General features: G+C 43.6%; 1 protein-coding gene across 2 annotated transcripts in view; it reads left to right on the forward strand.

Moving 5' to 3' along the window:
* Nucleotides 1-15,248, forward strand: part of ror1 (receptor tyrosine kinase-like orphan receptor 1) — a 122,434-nt gene that overhangs the window by 101,806 nt on the left and 5,380 nt on the right. For both annotated transcript variants that reach the window (XM_035176027.2, XM_035176029.2), the window contains 5 exons: nucleotides 8,469-8,596; nucleotides 9,922-10,239; nucleotides 10,683-10,928; nucleotides 11,050-11,264; nucleotides 14,457-14,636. In XM_035176027.2, the coding sequence (XP_035031918.1) occupies nucleotides 8,469-8,596; nucleotides 9,922-10,239; nucleotides 10,683-10,928; nucleotides 11,050-11,264; nucleotides 14,457-14,636 (1,087 nt within the window). The remainder of the gene's footprint in view (nucleotides 1-8,468; nucleotides 8,597-9,921; nucleotides 10,240-10,682; nucleotides 10,929-11,049; nucleotides 11,265-14,456; nucleotides 14,637-15,248) is intronic.

Genomic DNA, 15,248 nt, shown 5'->3' on the forward strand with positions numbered 1-15,248 from the left:
AAAAAAAAAGTTAAGACAAGAATTTTTACAGCGGCACAAATGCAACAAGAAGGATGTTTGTGATATTGCTCCAGGGGAAAATATTACATTTGGAAAAAACGGATTATGATCTGGTATATTTTTCATACTCCAACATGTCCCCGATCTTATGTTGCCAGAAGTCCGACAGCTGCCTCTATAGAACTACAACATGCACTTTTGCTTTTTTTTTTTAGTGTGTGTGTGTGTGTGCTCACCTAACGACAGTCGGATCGATAGGGGTGGCACCAGAATCAAAACTTAACTTACCTAGAAGGTTCTGGGTTTGGACCTAACAGCCAGACGGTGTCTTTCTGTGTCTGTCTGGGTTTTCGTGGGTTAATTTGAGACTGTAAATCGCCCTGGGAGTGGATATGAGAGTGACCCGCCTCTCGTCCAATGTCAGCTGGGATTTGCTCCAGCCCTCTGCGACCTTGAGCGGATAAACATGATGGATAGATGATAAACATGACAAAACCAAGTGATGGAGAGAAACCAAACTTTGAAGCAAACTGTCTCGTACACATGTAAACTCCCAAACTGGGGAGAAGGCCAGAAGGATCTGAGGAATCAAGGAGGATCTGAGAGAGGGAAGCAGAGTTCACCTCTTCAGAAGAGAGATGACGGTGGAGCAACATCAGAATCTAAATTTAAATAATCCTCTCTGGGACAACTGTTGTAATACAATAAAACAAAACTTTGTAATAACCATATAATCCTTGTGAAGCCCTGACCTCTGTTGAAGCAGCGTGGTGAGATCATACCAGATGGCGAACAGCAGCCTGTGGTATTAAACAGGCTGGTGGGACTGGACGTTGCTGCCGGGAGCCGCCACAGATGTAAAACAGGGAACATGGAAGTGTCCAGGTGGCAACAACTCACTGTCTGAAAACACTGTCCTGCTAAATGTCACCCGTAAATTATGAGTGAAACTCAGGAACAAAAGAAAAGTGGAAGATTCTTTTAGTCCGATGTTGTTTTGAACACACACACACACACACACACACACACACACACACACACACACACACACACACACACACACACACAGAACTGTTTCCAGTGCTGTTTTCCATCAATTATCTCTCTTTTTTCTTCTATCTATTTTCTTCACCATTTCCACTTCTGTGCTTTCCTAAAGCCCCCTGTCTGTTATTTGTTTTCAGAGACCTCTACACCCAATAAGTCAGGGATTAGTCAAACAAAACCCTCCCACCTTCCTCCTCTGTAATTCACGGCTGTGGTAATGGACTCTACTGTGTGATCCCTGCACTCGATCTGTTTGTGTGTGCCTGCGTCTGTCCAAACACTACAGGGTTTGTGTTAAGTTGTAGGAGACGTATTAACCTCCTCTGCTGCTAATTGGTCCGGCTGACTGACACCCTCTCGCCCCCGGACCCCCGATACCTTGCAGTCCTGCAGGGGAAGTGATGTCACCAGGTCAGGGGCATCGTGAGGAGTGAAGGGGTTGATGTTGGGCTCCTTCCCTGCACGTCACATCACCGAGCGTGTGTGTGAACCCTGTTATTAAAACTCTTTAGCTGCACTCGTGACTTCAAGCCTGTGTCGGCAAAGACAGGGCCCTAAAACAAATTCTTCTGCAGAGTGCGACACTTCAAACACCAACATGTATCTGGGAGCCTGTCTGTCTGTGTATTATTATATACACACAACTGTATCCAAGTTGCATTCAGTGAAATGTTAACATCCATCTACAATTGCTGATTCAGTAAGGTGCATATTTAAGTCATTCCTGCTTTACTGTTATCTCTGTAGCTTTGAGCAAAGTCACACATCATTGAATATATATTTTGTAATCGTTTCTTCGTCGAGCACATTGTGTAATTACAATGAAACTTAGAGAATGAAAGACATCTGACAGGACAGGCCCCCTGGATCCGCCCACGCCTGTCGCACAACTCAAGTCTTTCAAACTCATCAAAATAGGATATAGAATATTATCAGATTATAGTGAAAACCACATCCCTCGTGTCCTTTCAGACAGAACAACAGAGGTTGTGTGGTGGTGTTCTGTGGGAAACACTGCAAAGACAGTGAAGTGACATTCCTGGATCCACACCTGCATCCCTCCACCAAGTTCCATCCAGTAGTTTTTGCCTAATCCTGCTAACAGACAGATTTACAGAACAAACACGAAATCCTCTTTGGCTCCTTAACAAATGTTAACTTTCTCTCACAAATCAATGATAATTCACCGATGAGCAGTTTCTTAAAAGCTTCAGCGTTTACCGTTCGATCCCACCACTGCCTGCTTTGTCATTTCTGGGAAGATTCCTCTGACTCACTGGCACTGATGTATTTTACATTCCTGGCAACAGAAATGGTTGCTTTGTTTTAAACTCTTTATACTCTACACAATATTTATCATGAGCTGAGATGGCCACCATGATTCAGGCCATATTAAAGCCAACATTAGCCCCCTCAGTCCATTTGATACAGTGTGGGTTCCAGACGCCTCTGGCAAAAACAAGGTAGAGTTGAATCAGCGTTGGCCAATTAAATCTGTGCCAGTATTTTGTGATTCATAATGTGAAGAATGTATTTCTGCTCGCAATCGTCGTCTTAGCTTTCCATCCACAGCAGTAACATTCTTTTGGATTTGGATTTGGTTTTGGCGTCTGATAAAAATTCTAACTCTATTTAATATAATAAATATTTTTCATTCTGGACTTCCTGAATTATAGGTCCCCCATCAAGGCCCCTGTTATTACACTGTCATTATTGAAAGTCGTGTGCAGACAACACCATGTGACATCAGCCGTGGACTGCATTGGCCAATCAAGTGCATGCAAAACCTTTAGTTTGATCCACGCCCCATCCGCTAACATGGAGGATGCAGGGTTTCTGAGCGATACTGAGCCACCCACCAGGGGGCAGTCAAGATGCTTTAGCTTCACTTTAGTGGAGCTGTCATGTCGTTCATCTGTGATGCTTCCTCCCTCCTTCTTTTCTCTTTCCCTTCACTCTGAGTCTCTCCATCCGTCCCTCTGACAGAAGCGTGTATGGCTGCAGTCAGTGAACAGTAGTAACACGAGGACCCTGGAGGGGGCCTTCTCTCTCTAACGCAGCGCCTCAGTTGCCCTCGCTCACTGTTCATTCCCAGCGCGGTCACGGGCCACTGGCAGCCACAGACCCCAGTCAACCTCAGCCTCCGGTGGCCATTTTGGCTCCTTGTCAGTGAGCGATCATTACATCCTGCAACCACACATGTTCTGCGAGTCTCCTGCGATAGTTGAATTACACCGTGAGCTCAGAACACATGAATATCTTCTCTGTAGACATTGTGGGCGGTTGAGAAAATATCAGTATATGTTTCACAACTAAAAACTGAAAAAGTTAATTCATGTTTCGGCCGAGCACTATTTCTGTGTGACCTTTCCTAATCGTGAACATGCATAATAATGCTGAACAGATTGTGTTTTCTCATTTTGCTGTTTATTCTAAGGAGGAAACACGATTCCCTTCGAGAAGAGCGACCACGCGATTGTCTTTTGTTTCCTTCGTCTCTGCCTTTCTTGTCTCAGACCTACAAGTGTCTTTGATTTGCAGTTGGACACCGTCCCGTTAATACATGACACCATCACACACGCACACACACGTGCACAAACTCAGAGGAGGTACCCTGTTGGATGTCTTCACTGCAGCATGAGGCCTTATCACTTTACATCCCAGATACCTTTCATCCAAACAATGCTGCTGTGTTTTTGGAGTTTGCACGTTTTCATTACCATGTTTTTTATTACAGTTCGTAGATAACTTCCTTTGGTTGTGGAATATATACCAGTAAACTTTAGCTATGTTACATTATCGCTTTCTTGTCAAACATTTAAAACCTGACCCTCGATGCATGATGATTAGTTTCTGTAGTTTAGTTTGAATATAGCCATCAAACCTCAGTTTATCTCTGAGCTTAATGTTGTTTTATAACCACAGTTCAAAGCTTCTTCAAATCATTAACAGGAAGCTGTAATTATAAGAACAACATACGTATTGCACAAGCTCGCACCCCCCCCATCAGGACCCAACAGCTGCGACCTCATGCAGCTCATCTCCTCTTCACTCAGCGCCCGCAGCAACTCCTAGAAAACCGAACCCTGAAATCTAAAATGTCGTCGGGATCTGCCCCTCTGCTCCCTCGCGTCCTCACCCCTTCAAATCTCATCCGTCCGATATTCCCTTCAACGAGTAGTGTTGAGTTTCACGTCCTCTCGACCCCACAACTCATCACAAACACATCAATCCACCAACCAAGCTCGATGAGAAATATCCAAGTTTACATGTTCAAGGCCTAAAAAGACTTCCTCCATAATCATAAAGACCAAGTACAGACCCAAATGAGAAAACCCTTTATTCTGGAGTCTGTGCTACAGAAGTAATGTCACACTCTTTTGAAAGGTTTTTTTTATAAGGATCATTTCAATGATCAGAAGCATTTTTCATGGATTTCAAGTCACTTCTCAATGATGCTGTAAAGCAGTAGTTTCTAGTCCAGCCTCTATGACTCTGAGGGAGCATTTTCTCGGTTGTACATCTGTGGGAGGAGTTTAAAATAATTTCTTTCTTCCTTTCCTTGAAGTCCAACAAATCTGAAAATCTGAAATACCGTCATGTTCGTTTGGACGATCTAAAACTATTCAAGGTGCAACTGTTGATGACCTTCTTAATCCACATTTACTCAGGTACAAGTTTGTTACAGTTTTTTTTACCTTTTTGTATGGGCACTGATGCTTTTACACAAATGAGGTTCCAAACTGATAAAGTTATTTGAATTTGTACATTTGTTAATGTTCAGTTGCTGAAAAAGGTCTCTATCCCCTCATGAAACCACATTTAAATCCACTAGATCCAGATTTTTATTTGGATCCGCACCAAATTACAAACACACTGATAAATATCACCCTAATCTAGATCCATGAAATCAGTGGGGAAAAAAGTGATAAAAATCCGTTCAGTAGTTTTTTCATAATCTTGCTGAAAAACATAACATAAGCTCCCTGGTGGGGGTAACTATTTATATTTAACTTCTTCCACATGCTTTATTTCTAATGTCCCTATAGTTGTTAAAAACACAGTAGAATACAGCAAATGTGCACAGTTTTATAAAACACACTGAAAACTCACATCCCATCAGGATGTACTGTATTAAAAGCGTCTCAAGGTTGTCTGGCTGCAGTCTGACTCTTATTGGCACCACTCAGGTGTAAACGCTGTGTGGCCACGTGGATGGTGCTGGAGAAAAAGAGCAAGTGTTTCCCTACATAAATAATGAGGCTGGGACAGAAAAAAAAGAAGTAATTTGACAATGAATCAAGACGTCCTAAATATTTTGTTTAGGTTCTGTGGTGGGTTTGTGTTTAGATCTGGAGTCTATTGGTTCTGAGACAGAAAAGCCTCTCCTTGTAATTACGATTATAAAACATTACACCAGACGGCCCGTGGCGTTGGTGTGTAAAATAAAAATCCCAAACAGCCATTCACTGTTTACACAAATAGCAACCACGCTTGGCTCGGCCTGCCCGGGATAACTTACACAGACACACAGGAATAAATGGAAACCAGGGAAAGACTTTCAGAAAAACCTCAGATGTCTCAGATGTGATTAGGCTTTTTGGTACACGCGTCTTTTCCTGCCCATTTCTCTCTTTAAACCTGCTATAAGTCATCTGTGCTCTGCTGTAACTGATGCAGACGCTTTAATGCGCCTCTGAGACCCAATTCAGTCGTATTCAAAAAGTGAGGAAAGTTCAAATGAAGACGGCGGCGCCGGCCGGTTTGTGATTTGGACTGAGCCGGTTCGGTCAGGGCCGTTCGGACTGGCTGGAGTTGTAATTTGCCCGCGGGGATCTGGCTGCTTTGTGGTGGCTCGTCTACTCTCCCTATTCATTTACTTGTCTGTGTGTGGCTCGATGTCAGTGTGGATGTGTGTGTCCTCCATCTTTGGTGACGCACAACCAATGCTTACGGCCTGAGTACACTCCATCCCTCATTCTTTTTCATATCCTGCATTAAAATCAATCAGCAATCCATCAGTTCCATCGTTTTTCTCACTGGGAGACTCTTTGCTTATAGATTTATAGATGTGCTTTGCACCTAAAGAGAAGGAGCTCTCTGCCAAAGGGAAAGTATGTGAAGAAGAAGCAGTTTGTGGTTTGATGAAATGGTGCGAAGCCGTCTGCAGGCGAACCACAACGTGAACTCATTATTGCCGATATCCACATTTTAGTAGGAAATTACATATTCCCAGGATAAACCTGTATTAAGCTGTAAACGTAGTGTTACCGTATCTCTGTGGAATCGACGGAATGCATACCAAATGCTCTATAGTTTGTGTGTGTGTGTGTCTGTGTGTGTGTGCGTGTGCGTGTGTGTACATGTCTGGAAATCTCATTTAGATCTGCAGACAGGGGTAGAGCTGACCTTGGCCCTTCACTCACTTAACACTCCTCAGAGAGAGGGAACCTAATGACCTCCATCTCACACCACACACACACACACACACACACACACACACACACACACACACACACACACACACACACACACACACACACACACACACACACACACACACACACACTCCCTCTGGTGTCCCTACAGTTGTTTGTGCCCACATGGATCCTCGTGTGTTTCTGTGCGTGCCTCCATCATTGTCATCTTGTCTCCAGGTGCATCTCTGCAGCGTTTTATTGCAGTTGGTGTAGTAATTAGTGTAATTCACACATCGTAACGTCCCTTGTAAACTTCATGACCCGCGTCAACAAAGGCAGGGACGGGTGATAATGAAGCATTAAGACACGAGCTCGGTTTTTTATAGTTCGCCACAAGTTGTAAGTCGCTGTGTTTATTTCAAATAAAGCTCTTTCAGTCTATTTTTACCTCTGTTGTGTTCGTTTGTTTGTTTGTGGGCAAGATTACACGACAACCACTGGATGGATTTCCATTAAACTTGGTGGAAGGATGTGGTGTTAGTCACGAAAGAGCCCATTACATTTTGGTGCGGATCCAGGATTTTTTTTATACTTTTTTAAACATTGCAGTAAAGGGCGTTTTTCCACATTTTCACAGTTTTGCCAGGGAATAATTTTTTGTGAGCTGATATCTGAAATTTGGTGCAGCTTGATGGTATTGAAGGTATGTGCGTGTGTTCTAGTTATTATTATTATTATTATTAATCATACACAGTTTCAAATGGAGCGCTCCTGTTTGCCTTTACTCTGGGAACAATGTCCGAGGCATGAGGATGAACTTTTAGTCAGCACGCAGCTACAATAGGATTCTTTGTGCTTGGTTGTTTGTGTGCGTGTGTGTTTCTGTGTGTGTGTGTCTGTGCAGTGGCATCATGCACCCCCTCCTCCCCCCCCTTTTGTATACTGTGGTTGTGCTCACACTCCTCATATGGCCCAACTGAAAGCACATGACACAGTGATCTCACACTGAGCAAACAGGCCTGCGAGTCGCCATGTGGTTTCTGTGTGTGTGTGTGTCGTGTTTGTGTGTGTGCATATGTGCGAGTGTGTATGTGTGTAGAAATGCGAGAGGTGAGAGATGGAGGGAGATGAATTCATTTGAAAAGAAACAACAAAAGAACCGCAGGAGCGCAGAGTAGACGACACAACCTGGGAAGTGAAATCAGAAAAGGGCATGAAAATGAAAAGAGTCATTGAAGGAGGTGAAATTTTTGTTGTTGTGAAAACATGATCAGCTGCTTCTCTCTCTCTCTCTCTCTCTCTCTCTCTCTCTCTCTCTCTCTCTCTCTCTCTCTGTGTGTGTGTGTCCATGTGGTTCAAATCATGGCTGATGGGGAAATCTCTGCGCTGTAAACAATCAGGTCAAACTACCAAACATTAATTCTTAATGTGGTTTACATATTTACTGTGAACTTGGGCGTTTGTGTGTGGTGTGTGTTTGTTTGTGTGTGTGTGTACTCATTTTTGGTACCTTCCTCGAACCTCTTCCAGCCTAAACACTGACCTTGTCAGGACCAGTAGACCTCATGGGGACCAAAGCCCGATACTAATGAGGCAAAATGTCACTTCTGAGGTCCTGGTTAAGGTTTATATTGAACTGTGGTTAGGTTAAAGTTAGGATTAGGAATTAATTGGTCATTAAGTTTCGGGATAAGTTTTTTTTGTCTGGCTGTCCACAGGGTCCTAAGAAGGTTAGGAAGGATAGCTGTGTGTGTGTTTGTTTGTGTGTGTGTGTGTGTGTGTGTGTTGGGGGGCTGGTGACTTGTGTGTGACTCATCTCTCGTCAAGCAAAAGGAGAAACAAAGGGGAAAACTGTTATTATAGAATCTGCAACAAGAAACAGTCCAACCAGTCATTTCTGTGTTATACAAAGAGAGGCTGACATCTAGAGGTGCCTCTGTGCATTGCAGCATGTTTCATTTGATTCAAACTAACTCCTCTCTGTGTCTCTGTTGATCTCAGGGACGATTTCGACGAAGAGGGATTCTGCCAGCCGTACAGGGGCATAGCCTGCGCGCGCTTCATCGGCAACCGCAGCATCTTCGTGGACTCTCTGCAGATGCAGGGCGAGATAGAGACGCAGATCACAGGTGAGGACGATGTGCTGCTGACAGGGAGATGTCGTTCATTAACAATGTTTAAACAGATTCAGTCAGATGAATTCCCTCCGAGTCTTTGATGATATAATACTAAACTTTATTTGTATACCACCTTTCATACAAGAAATGCAGCTCAAAGTGCTTTACATACAATATAGATACAAATGAAAACATGTTAATAAAACATGTTTGAAAAAGATGTTAATTTAGGTTTATATTTTACCCCAAGATTTGTTAATTTTCGTAATTTAGGTTCTATAATATTTGGTTGTATTTGTTTTTTTACAGTAATGGTTAAACTGTAAAATATTCAGCCTCAATTACATTTCTTTGTCACAAGGGTTTGATAACGACATCTTTGGAATCATTGCAATTTGTTAAAATATATATTGGCTGAAATAATAATTAATAACTAATAATTAGAAAAAACCTGCTTTCAAGTGGTCTCAGACTTCATGTCGTTGATAAAGAACCTTTGAGAATCGACATACTCTACATAAATGAAATCCTTATGCCAAAAAATATCCGGTTATAAGTTTAAACATGGATTAATTTGCAGTAGGAAGGAAACATGCTGAGTTCAAGGGAAGTTCAGCCGGGTCACGACTCTGTACGGAGCTCACATGACCCAACTTCTGAACTCCTCTGTTCTCCACCTCTGTTTTTGTTTTGTGTGCCTGCATGTGTACGTCCTCATTGGTCCCGTTCAGTGTTGCGTGTTATTGAATACATCCATGCAGTCGTCAGCTTTATCCCCCCCCCCCGAACACCTCGGGGACACAGGGGCCGTGAACCCGCTCTCCGATCTGATCAAGGACGAGTGATAATTAAGATTTATGATGCCACAGAGCTGCAATACTCCTAAATCATTCATTTCAGAGGAAACCCAGTAGCCACTCGTTCTCCAAACCTTAATGTCACCTTTACTAATCTTTATTTCATTTATTCTGAGCAAGATGCCGTAGAAGCACTTGGATAATATCCAGCTTTACTTATCTGCTTTTTAATTGCTGGTCTTCTCCTCCACCCCCCGGACAAATCCCCATTCCTGCCAGTGACAACCACAGAAAAACATATGTTTGCAATAAACGTGCAGGATGACTATGAATCATGTGTCAGCTTTCATTGTCAGTCGCACTCTTTGATGTATGTCGACGCTCTGAAGTGAGCATTGCTGACTTACCACGTCTGTATTTCCTCTCATGAATGTGAGAGACACAGAAACAAATAATGTAACAAATACATTTCATTCAGTCTTGACCAAAAAATCCTCACTTTCTCTGTTCTAACGCCACCTTTGCCTCCTTTATTCCCAGCGGCCTTCACCATGATCGGCACGTCCAACCATTTGTCCGATCGCTGCTCCCAGTTCGCCATCCCGTCTCTCTGCCACTTCGCCTTCCCGACGTGCGACCGCAGCTCGGGAACGGAGAAACCCCGGGACCTGTGCAAGGACGAGTGCGAGATCCTGGAGAACGACTTGTGCAAGACGGAGTACATCATCGCCCGCTCCAACCCTCTGATCCTGAAGAGACTGAAGCTGCCGAACTGCGACGACCTGGCCGCCTACGACAGTCCGGAGGCAGCGAACTGTCTGAGGATAGGCATCCCCATGGCCGAGCCCATTAACAAGAGTAAGACTATGTCACCTGATGATCCCATTTTATTACTTCTACTCATGATTAGTTTCTGAAGAGAGATGAATCCCTGATCGTCTCTGTTGTCGTTGCTAAGAGGAGCTGTTTCAAAACCGTTGCTTTTTGGTGAATCTAGATTTTATTATTCTTCATTTTTTGATTTACAGAGTCTGCCCTTGTGATTTAATCATCTAGTCTTCAAAATGTCAAAAACAGTGTCAAAACTTCCCAGAGCTTCAAGTGAAGCCTTCAGATTTTTAGTTTAGTCTAAAATCCAGAGACATTTCATTTACTGTCTTCTTTGAGACTTAAAAAAGCAGCAAAACTGCACATTTTATTTGCTGGAACCAGTAAATTGTTGCATTTATGCTTGAAAAATGACTTGAATGATGAATTGATAATATGGGAGGCGTAATGCACGACCTTGTCCTGCTTTCCAGATCACAAGTGTTACAACAACAGCGGAGCAGACTTCCGCGGGACGGTCAGCGTGACCAAGTCGGGTCGTCAGTGTCAGCCGTGGAACTCGCAGTATCCCCACAGCCACACCTACCTGGCCCTCCGCTATGCAGAGCTGAACGGGGGACACTCGTACTGCCGCAACCCAGGGAACAAGCACGAGGCCCCCTGGTGCTTCACGCTGGACGAGGGGGTCCGCATGGAGCTGTGTGACATACCCATCTGTGGTGAGAGACCAGAACTATGTTTACATCCATGTTAATCAGGTTTATACTTAATTCTGTCTCTATAATACGTGCAGATCATATTCTGGTGTGATGTTGATCTTCTCTCTCTATCCATCACTAGACCATAAAGACATGTCTGGCGGCGGCAACATGGAGATCTTGTACATCCTGGTTCCCAGTGTGTCCATCCCGTTAGCCATCGCCCTGCTCTTCTTCTTCATCTGTGTGTGCCGCAACAACCAGAAGGCGGCCAGGCCTCCCGCCCCCCGCCAGCCAAAGCCAGTGCGAGGACAGAACGTGGAGATGTCCATGCTCACAACCGCGTACAAGCCGAAGGTAGAGAGCAGCACAGTCATGACGCTGAACGTGTGGAGAAATGAAACGATTGAGGTTCTTTCTGTGCTTTACTGAAACTGGCCTCATTCATATAAGATACAATACAACTCATCTGAAACCTCAGACGTGACCGTACATTTGAATCATCAACTGTCTATAAAGATGGACGACATGACGGCTCCCTGAAAGACTGTGGCGCTAATTGACGCCATCTGCGCGTCCATCTTTATTTACAGCGGAACCAACAACTCTAAAACAAAAAAACATTACAAAAAGATAGGATTAATTGCAGGGCTGCAGCATTAGGTGTACACAACTGTGGTTACTCAAAATAGTAGTATCTTTGTCATGAGAGCTACATTGGCACATCCCCCTGTGTGTCAACTGGGATACGTTGCAGCATGCTGGGGTGACGTGTGTGTGTGTGTGTGTGTGTGTGTGTGTGTGTGTGTGTGTGTGTGTGTGTGTGTGTGTGTGTGTGTGTGTGTGTGTGTGTGTGTGTGTGTGTGTGTGTGTGTGTGTGTGTGTGTGTGTGTGTGTGTCTTTGTCTTTGTCTGCACATGGAAATTCTCTGTCCAAGCCAAGGCTGCAGATCTCTATCATCAGAGCTCAGCAGGTCCGGCAGAGTTCAGCTGCAGCTCTTCTCCTTTGTTTATCTCCCTTTTCCCCTCGTCTCTTCCTCGAATCTCTTCTCACCTAGTCCATCTTTCTGCGTTGCTCCTCTCCCTCCATCCTTTAACTCCTGGAACTCTTTCTTTCATCATCCTTCACTCTCTCCTTCCCTCCCCTCCTCCTTCTTTCACAGACACTCTTTGTAATGTGGATCATCGAGCCTCTGCTCTGCCAGTCAACACACAGCTCACGTTAGGATCTGTATCACATTTCTCTCAAGGTTGCACACTCGGCCGTATCATGTCTGTTTATCTTTCTCGGCGTAATGTTGATGGTGGTGGTGGTGGTGGTGGTGGGCGGGTGGAGGTGGCTATCGAGACAGTGTGTCTGCATGTGTAAAAACCAGAGCTGACGTTCAAGGTAATGAGAACGACTTTAGCATCAGCAGCTGCCGAGGGAACCGCAAAATGTCACAGAAGCGTCAGAAGCCATTAATATCTCGGCTTTTCTTTAGTTTTTTCTGGAATGGAACAAACGTTTCACCGGCCTAAAAAAGGGAATCGTTCCCCGCTGTGTTTAGATGACGACATTGTGTCTGCACAAAGTTTACAGTGCATCAAATACAGGTTTTCAGAGTGACGGCCGTGCAGCCATGGAATTATACAGCTGGGTTCAAGACATTGAGATATTGTTCACACAACAGACTGTAAAACCATTAAAGCTTTGTTTCCCAGTGCATGCATCTAACTTCCATAACTATTGTAACCCGTTTTTTAAGTATTTGTAAAGTTGTAAATCCTCATATGATACAGTAGTTTATGTATATTATTGTGAATATGAGTCTCCCTCTTCTCTGCTCCTCCAATCTACAACTTACTCTGGGGTTAGGCTGCTACCCAGCAGGCTTTGCTACAGGGTCACCCAGGGGCCAGTGCATGTGACAATCCGTTTAGACACACATAAACATACACACACACACACACACACACACACACACACACACACAACCTGCGGTGATGTGAGGAGGATCTGAGGGTTTGGGTGTGGGGAGGAAAAAAGGGGTGAAACAAACCCGTAACTAAAAACATCTGCGTCTCTCATAACAGCAGCAGGCCCCCACTCTTTACACACACACACACACACTCATCGCCCCCCTCAGTGTGTGTGTGTGTGTGTCTCTCCTGCTCACCGAGGAATTTCTTGAGTTCCTGGAATCTGAAAATCTCTGCCAACCTCTCCTCACCTTTTATCTTTTAGCAGCTACACACACACACACACACACACACACACACACACACACACACACACACACACACACACACACACACACACACACACACACACACACACACACAGAAATTCCCACTCCTTCTGTTTCACCTGCACAGTTCTCAAATATGAGAGTTTAGCTGGACTCACTGAGGATTAACAAATATTGGTATGATAATAACATTATATGATATGAACCAGACATATGGGTCACAGCATTTATGTTTCCAGATATGAACCCATATGAAAAACTTCAATTTACAGAATAAACAATACAGAAAAGATCTGTAATTAGTTACTAAAGTATATTTTCTTATTTCAAGGTAGATTAATAAATGGATTCATGTACTTTATAGATCTCAAACCGACTATAAGTACTATATATTTGTTTGTATTTATGTTTTTTTTTAAAATATATATCAAGCCACCATTATTTTTTTTCATAATAAGGGTTTGATACCAACATTTTTTTCTATATATCATATTGTATTGGAAATATTTTACCCTCTAATATCAGTATCAACATCAACCCCCAAAAGTTCTGAAACAACTGAAAACTTTATTTGCTCCTCCTGTTCATTAAAATGAATGAACTCAGTGTGACAGAGTTGTTAATAGTTTTTAGAGTTGTGTAGACAATGAGGAAATATAGGCCATCACCAGATTGACCTTTTCCCCTCAGGCTTGTTGTCTTTCTCCCTTTTCCCTCCCGTGAGCCTTCTCTCACAATGTGAATCCTCGTTGTTGACGGGATGTTTTCCCACTGAAACACTGTTAAAACCCCACGGTTCAGCTCAGCCTCGTTGGATTGAGCTGAACAAATAAACCTCCAGTCCTCCTCAGACTGAGAGAAGCCGGTGGCGTCCCTCCTCACAAAGGAAGCTCCGGCTCGCTCTGTTATTCCTGCAGCAGATTCTACAGTTTTACTGGAAAAGAGAACTAATTGCTTTGTCCCAAACGCTGCTAACATGTCAGATAAATCACACGTCGAGGCGGACAGATTTCTCGATTTTTCCCACATTGCTCTCCAAAGGAAAAGGGAGTCATTGGGGCCCTGACGTCACGGTCTGATTATGACAGTGACTGAATCATCTCCCCAGATTATACTTTTAGTTTTTTACATGCACACAAAAGCTCCAACAGACATTTGGTGTCATATCTGGCAGTTTGCCTGCATCGAATTAGGAAGCAGGGATGTTAACTTACATTTTTCAATAACGGGAGATGATTTACTGTAACGTTGTAATGTTTCTACCGCTGATCTCATTCCTCCCTTTTTTCTTTTCCCTTCTTTTCCTCTTCCCTCTGCAGAATAAAGCCAAAGAGCTTCCCCTGTCGGCCGTGCGCTTCATGGAGGAGCTCGGCGAGTGCACCTTGGGGAAGATCTACAAGGGTCACCTGTATCTGCCCGGCATGGACCAGGCCCAGCTCGTGGCCATAAAGACCCTGAAGGATCTGTCCAGTACGCAGCACTGGGGCGAATTCCAGCAGGTACAGGATGAATCACCTTCACTCAGGTTTTACTGCCTCCAATCCTGCATCATTTAAAGAAATACTGGCAGAAAGGGTCGGTTTGCATTATGTATCTTAAAAGGGAAGAAAATAATAACATATACAGCTGCTCTAAATAGCTTCTAACTGGTAAATGTGTTTAAAGTGGTTTAAATAAAATATGACACTAAACTACTGCAGCTGTAAAGGACTTTTTTCCCTTTGGAAGTATCAATCTTCCCACAATACTCGCAGCTTGACTTGTTATATTTCCTCAGAAGGTAAACGTGGCGGCCGGGGGGGAGACCGTGTGGCTGAAAATCACTCGACGCCGGATGATTTCTGCTTGAAATAGCTCCAAAAATAAACTAACTCCAGACAGGCAGTCCAGATAAATATACAGATGTTAAGGAGGATTTGAAATAAATGACTTGTGTAAAATATAATCCTCACTTTCCATTTGCGAGAGAGCGAAGCTGCAGAGACCATTTAAAGTCACACTACACCCAAAATCAGATTTTTTTTTTTAAAAGTGTGAAGTAGTGTTGAAAAGTGGCCATAAAAAGTGGATTGGATCTGATATCATTGTTTTATCATTATGAATCAAAAAAC

This window comes from Hippoglossus stenolepis, chromosome 14 (assembly GCF_022539355.2).
Source record: "Hippoglossus stenolepis isolate QCI-W04-F060 chromosome 14, HSTE1.2, whole genome shotgun sequence".
NCBI lineage: Eukaryota > Metazoa > Chordata > Actinopteri > Pleuronectiformes > Pleuronectidae > Hippoglossus > Hippoglossus stenolepis.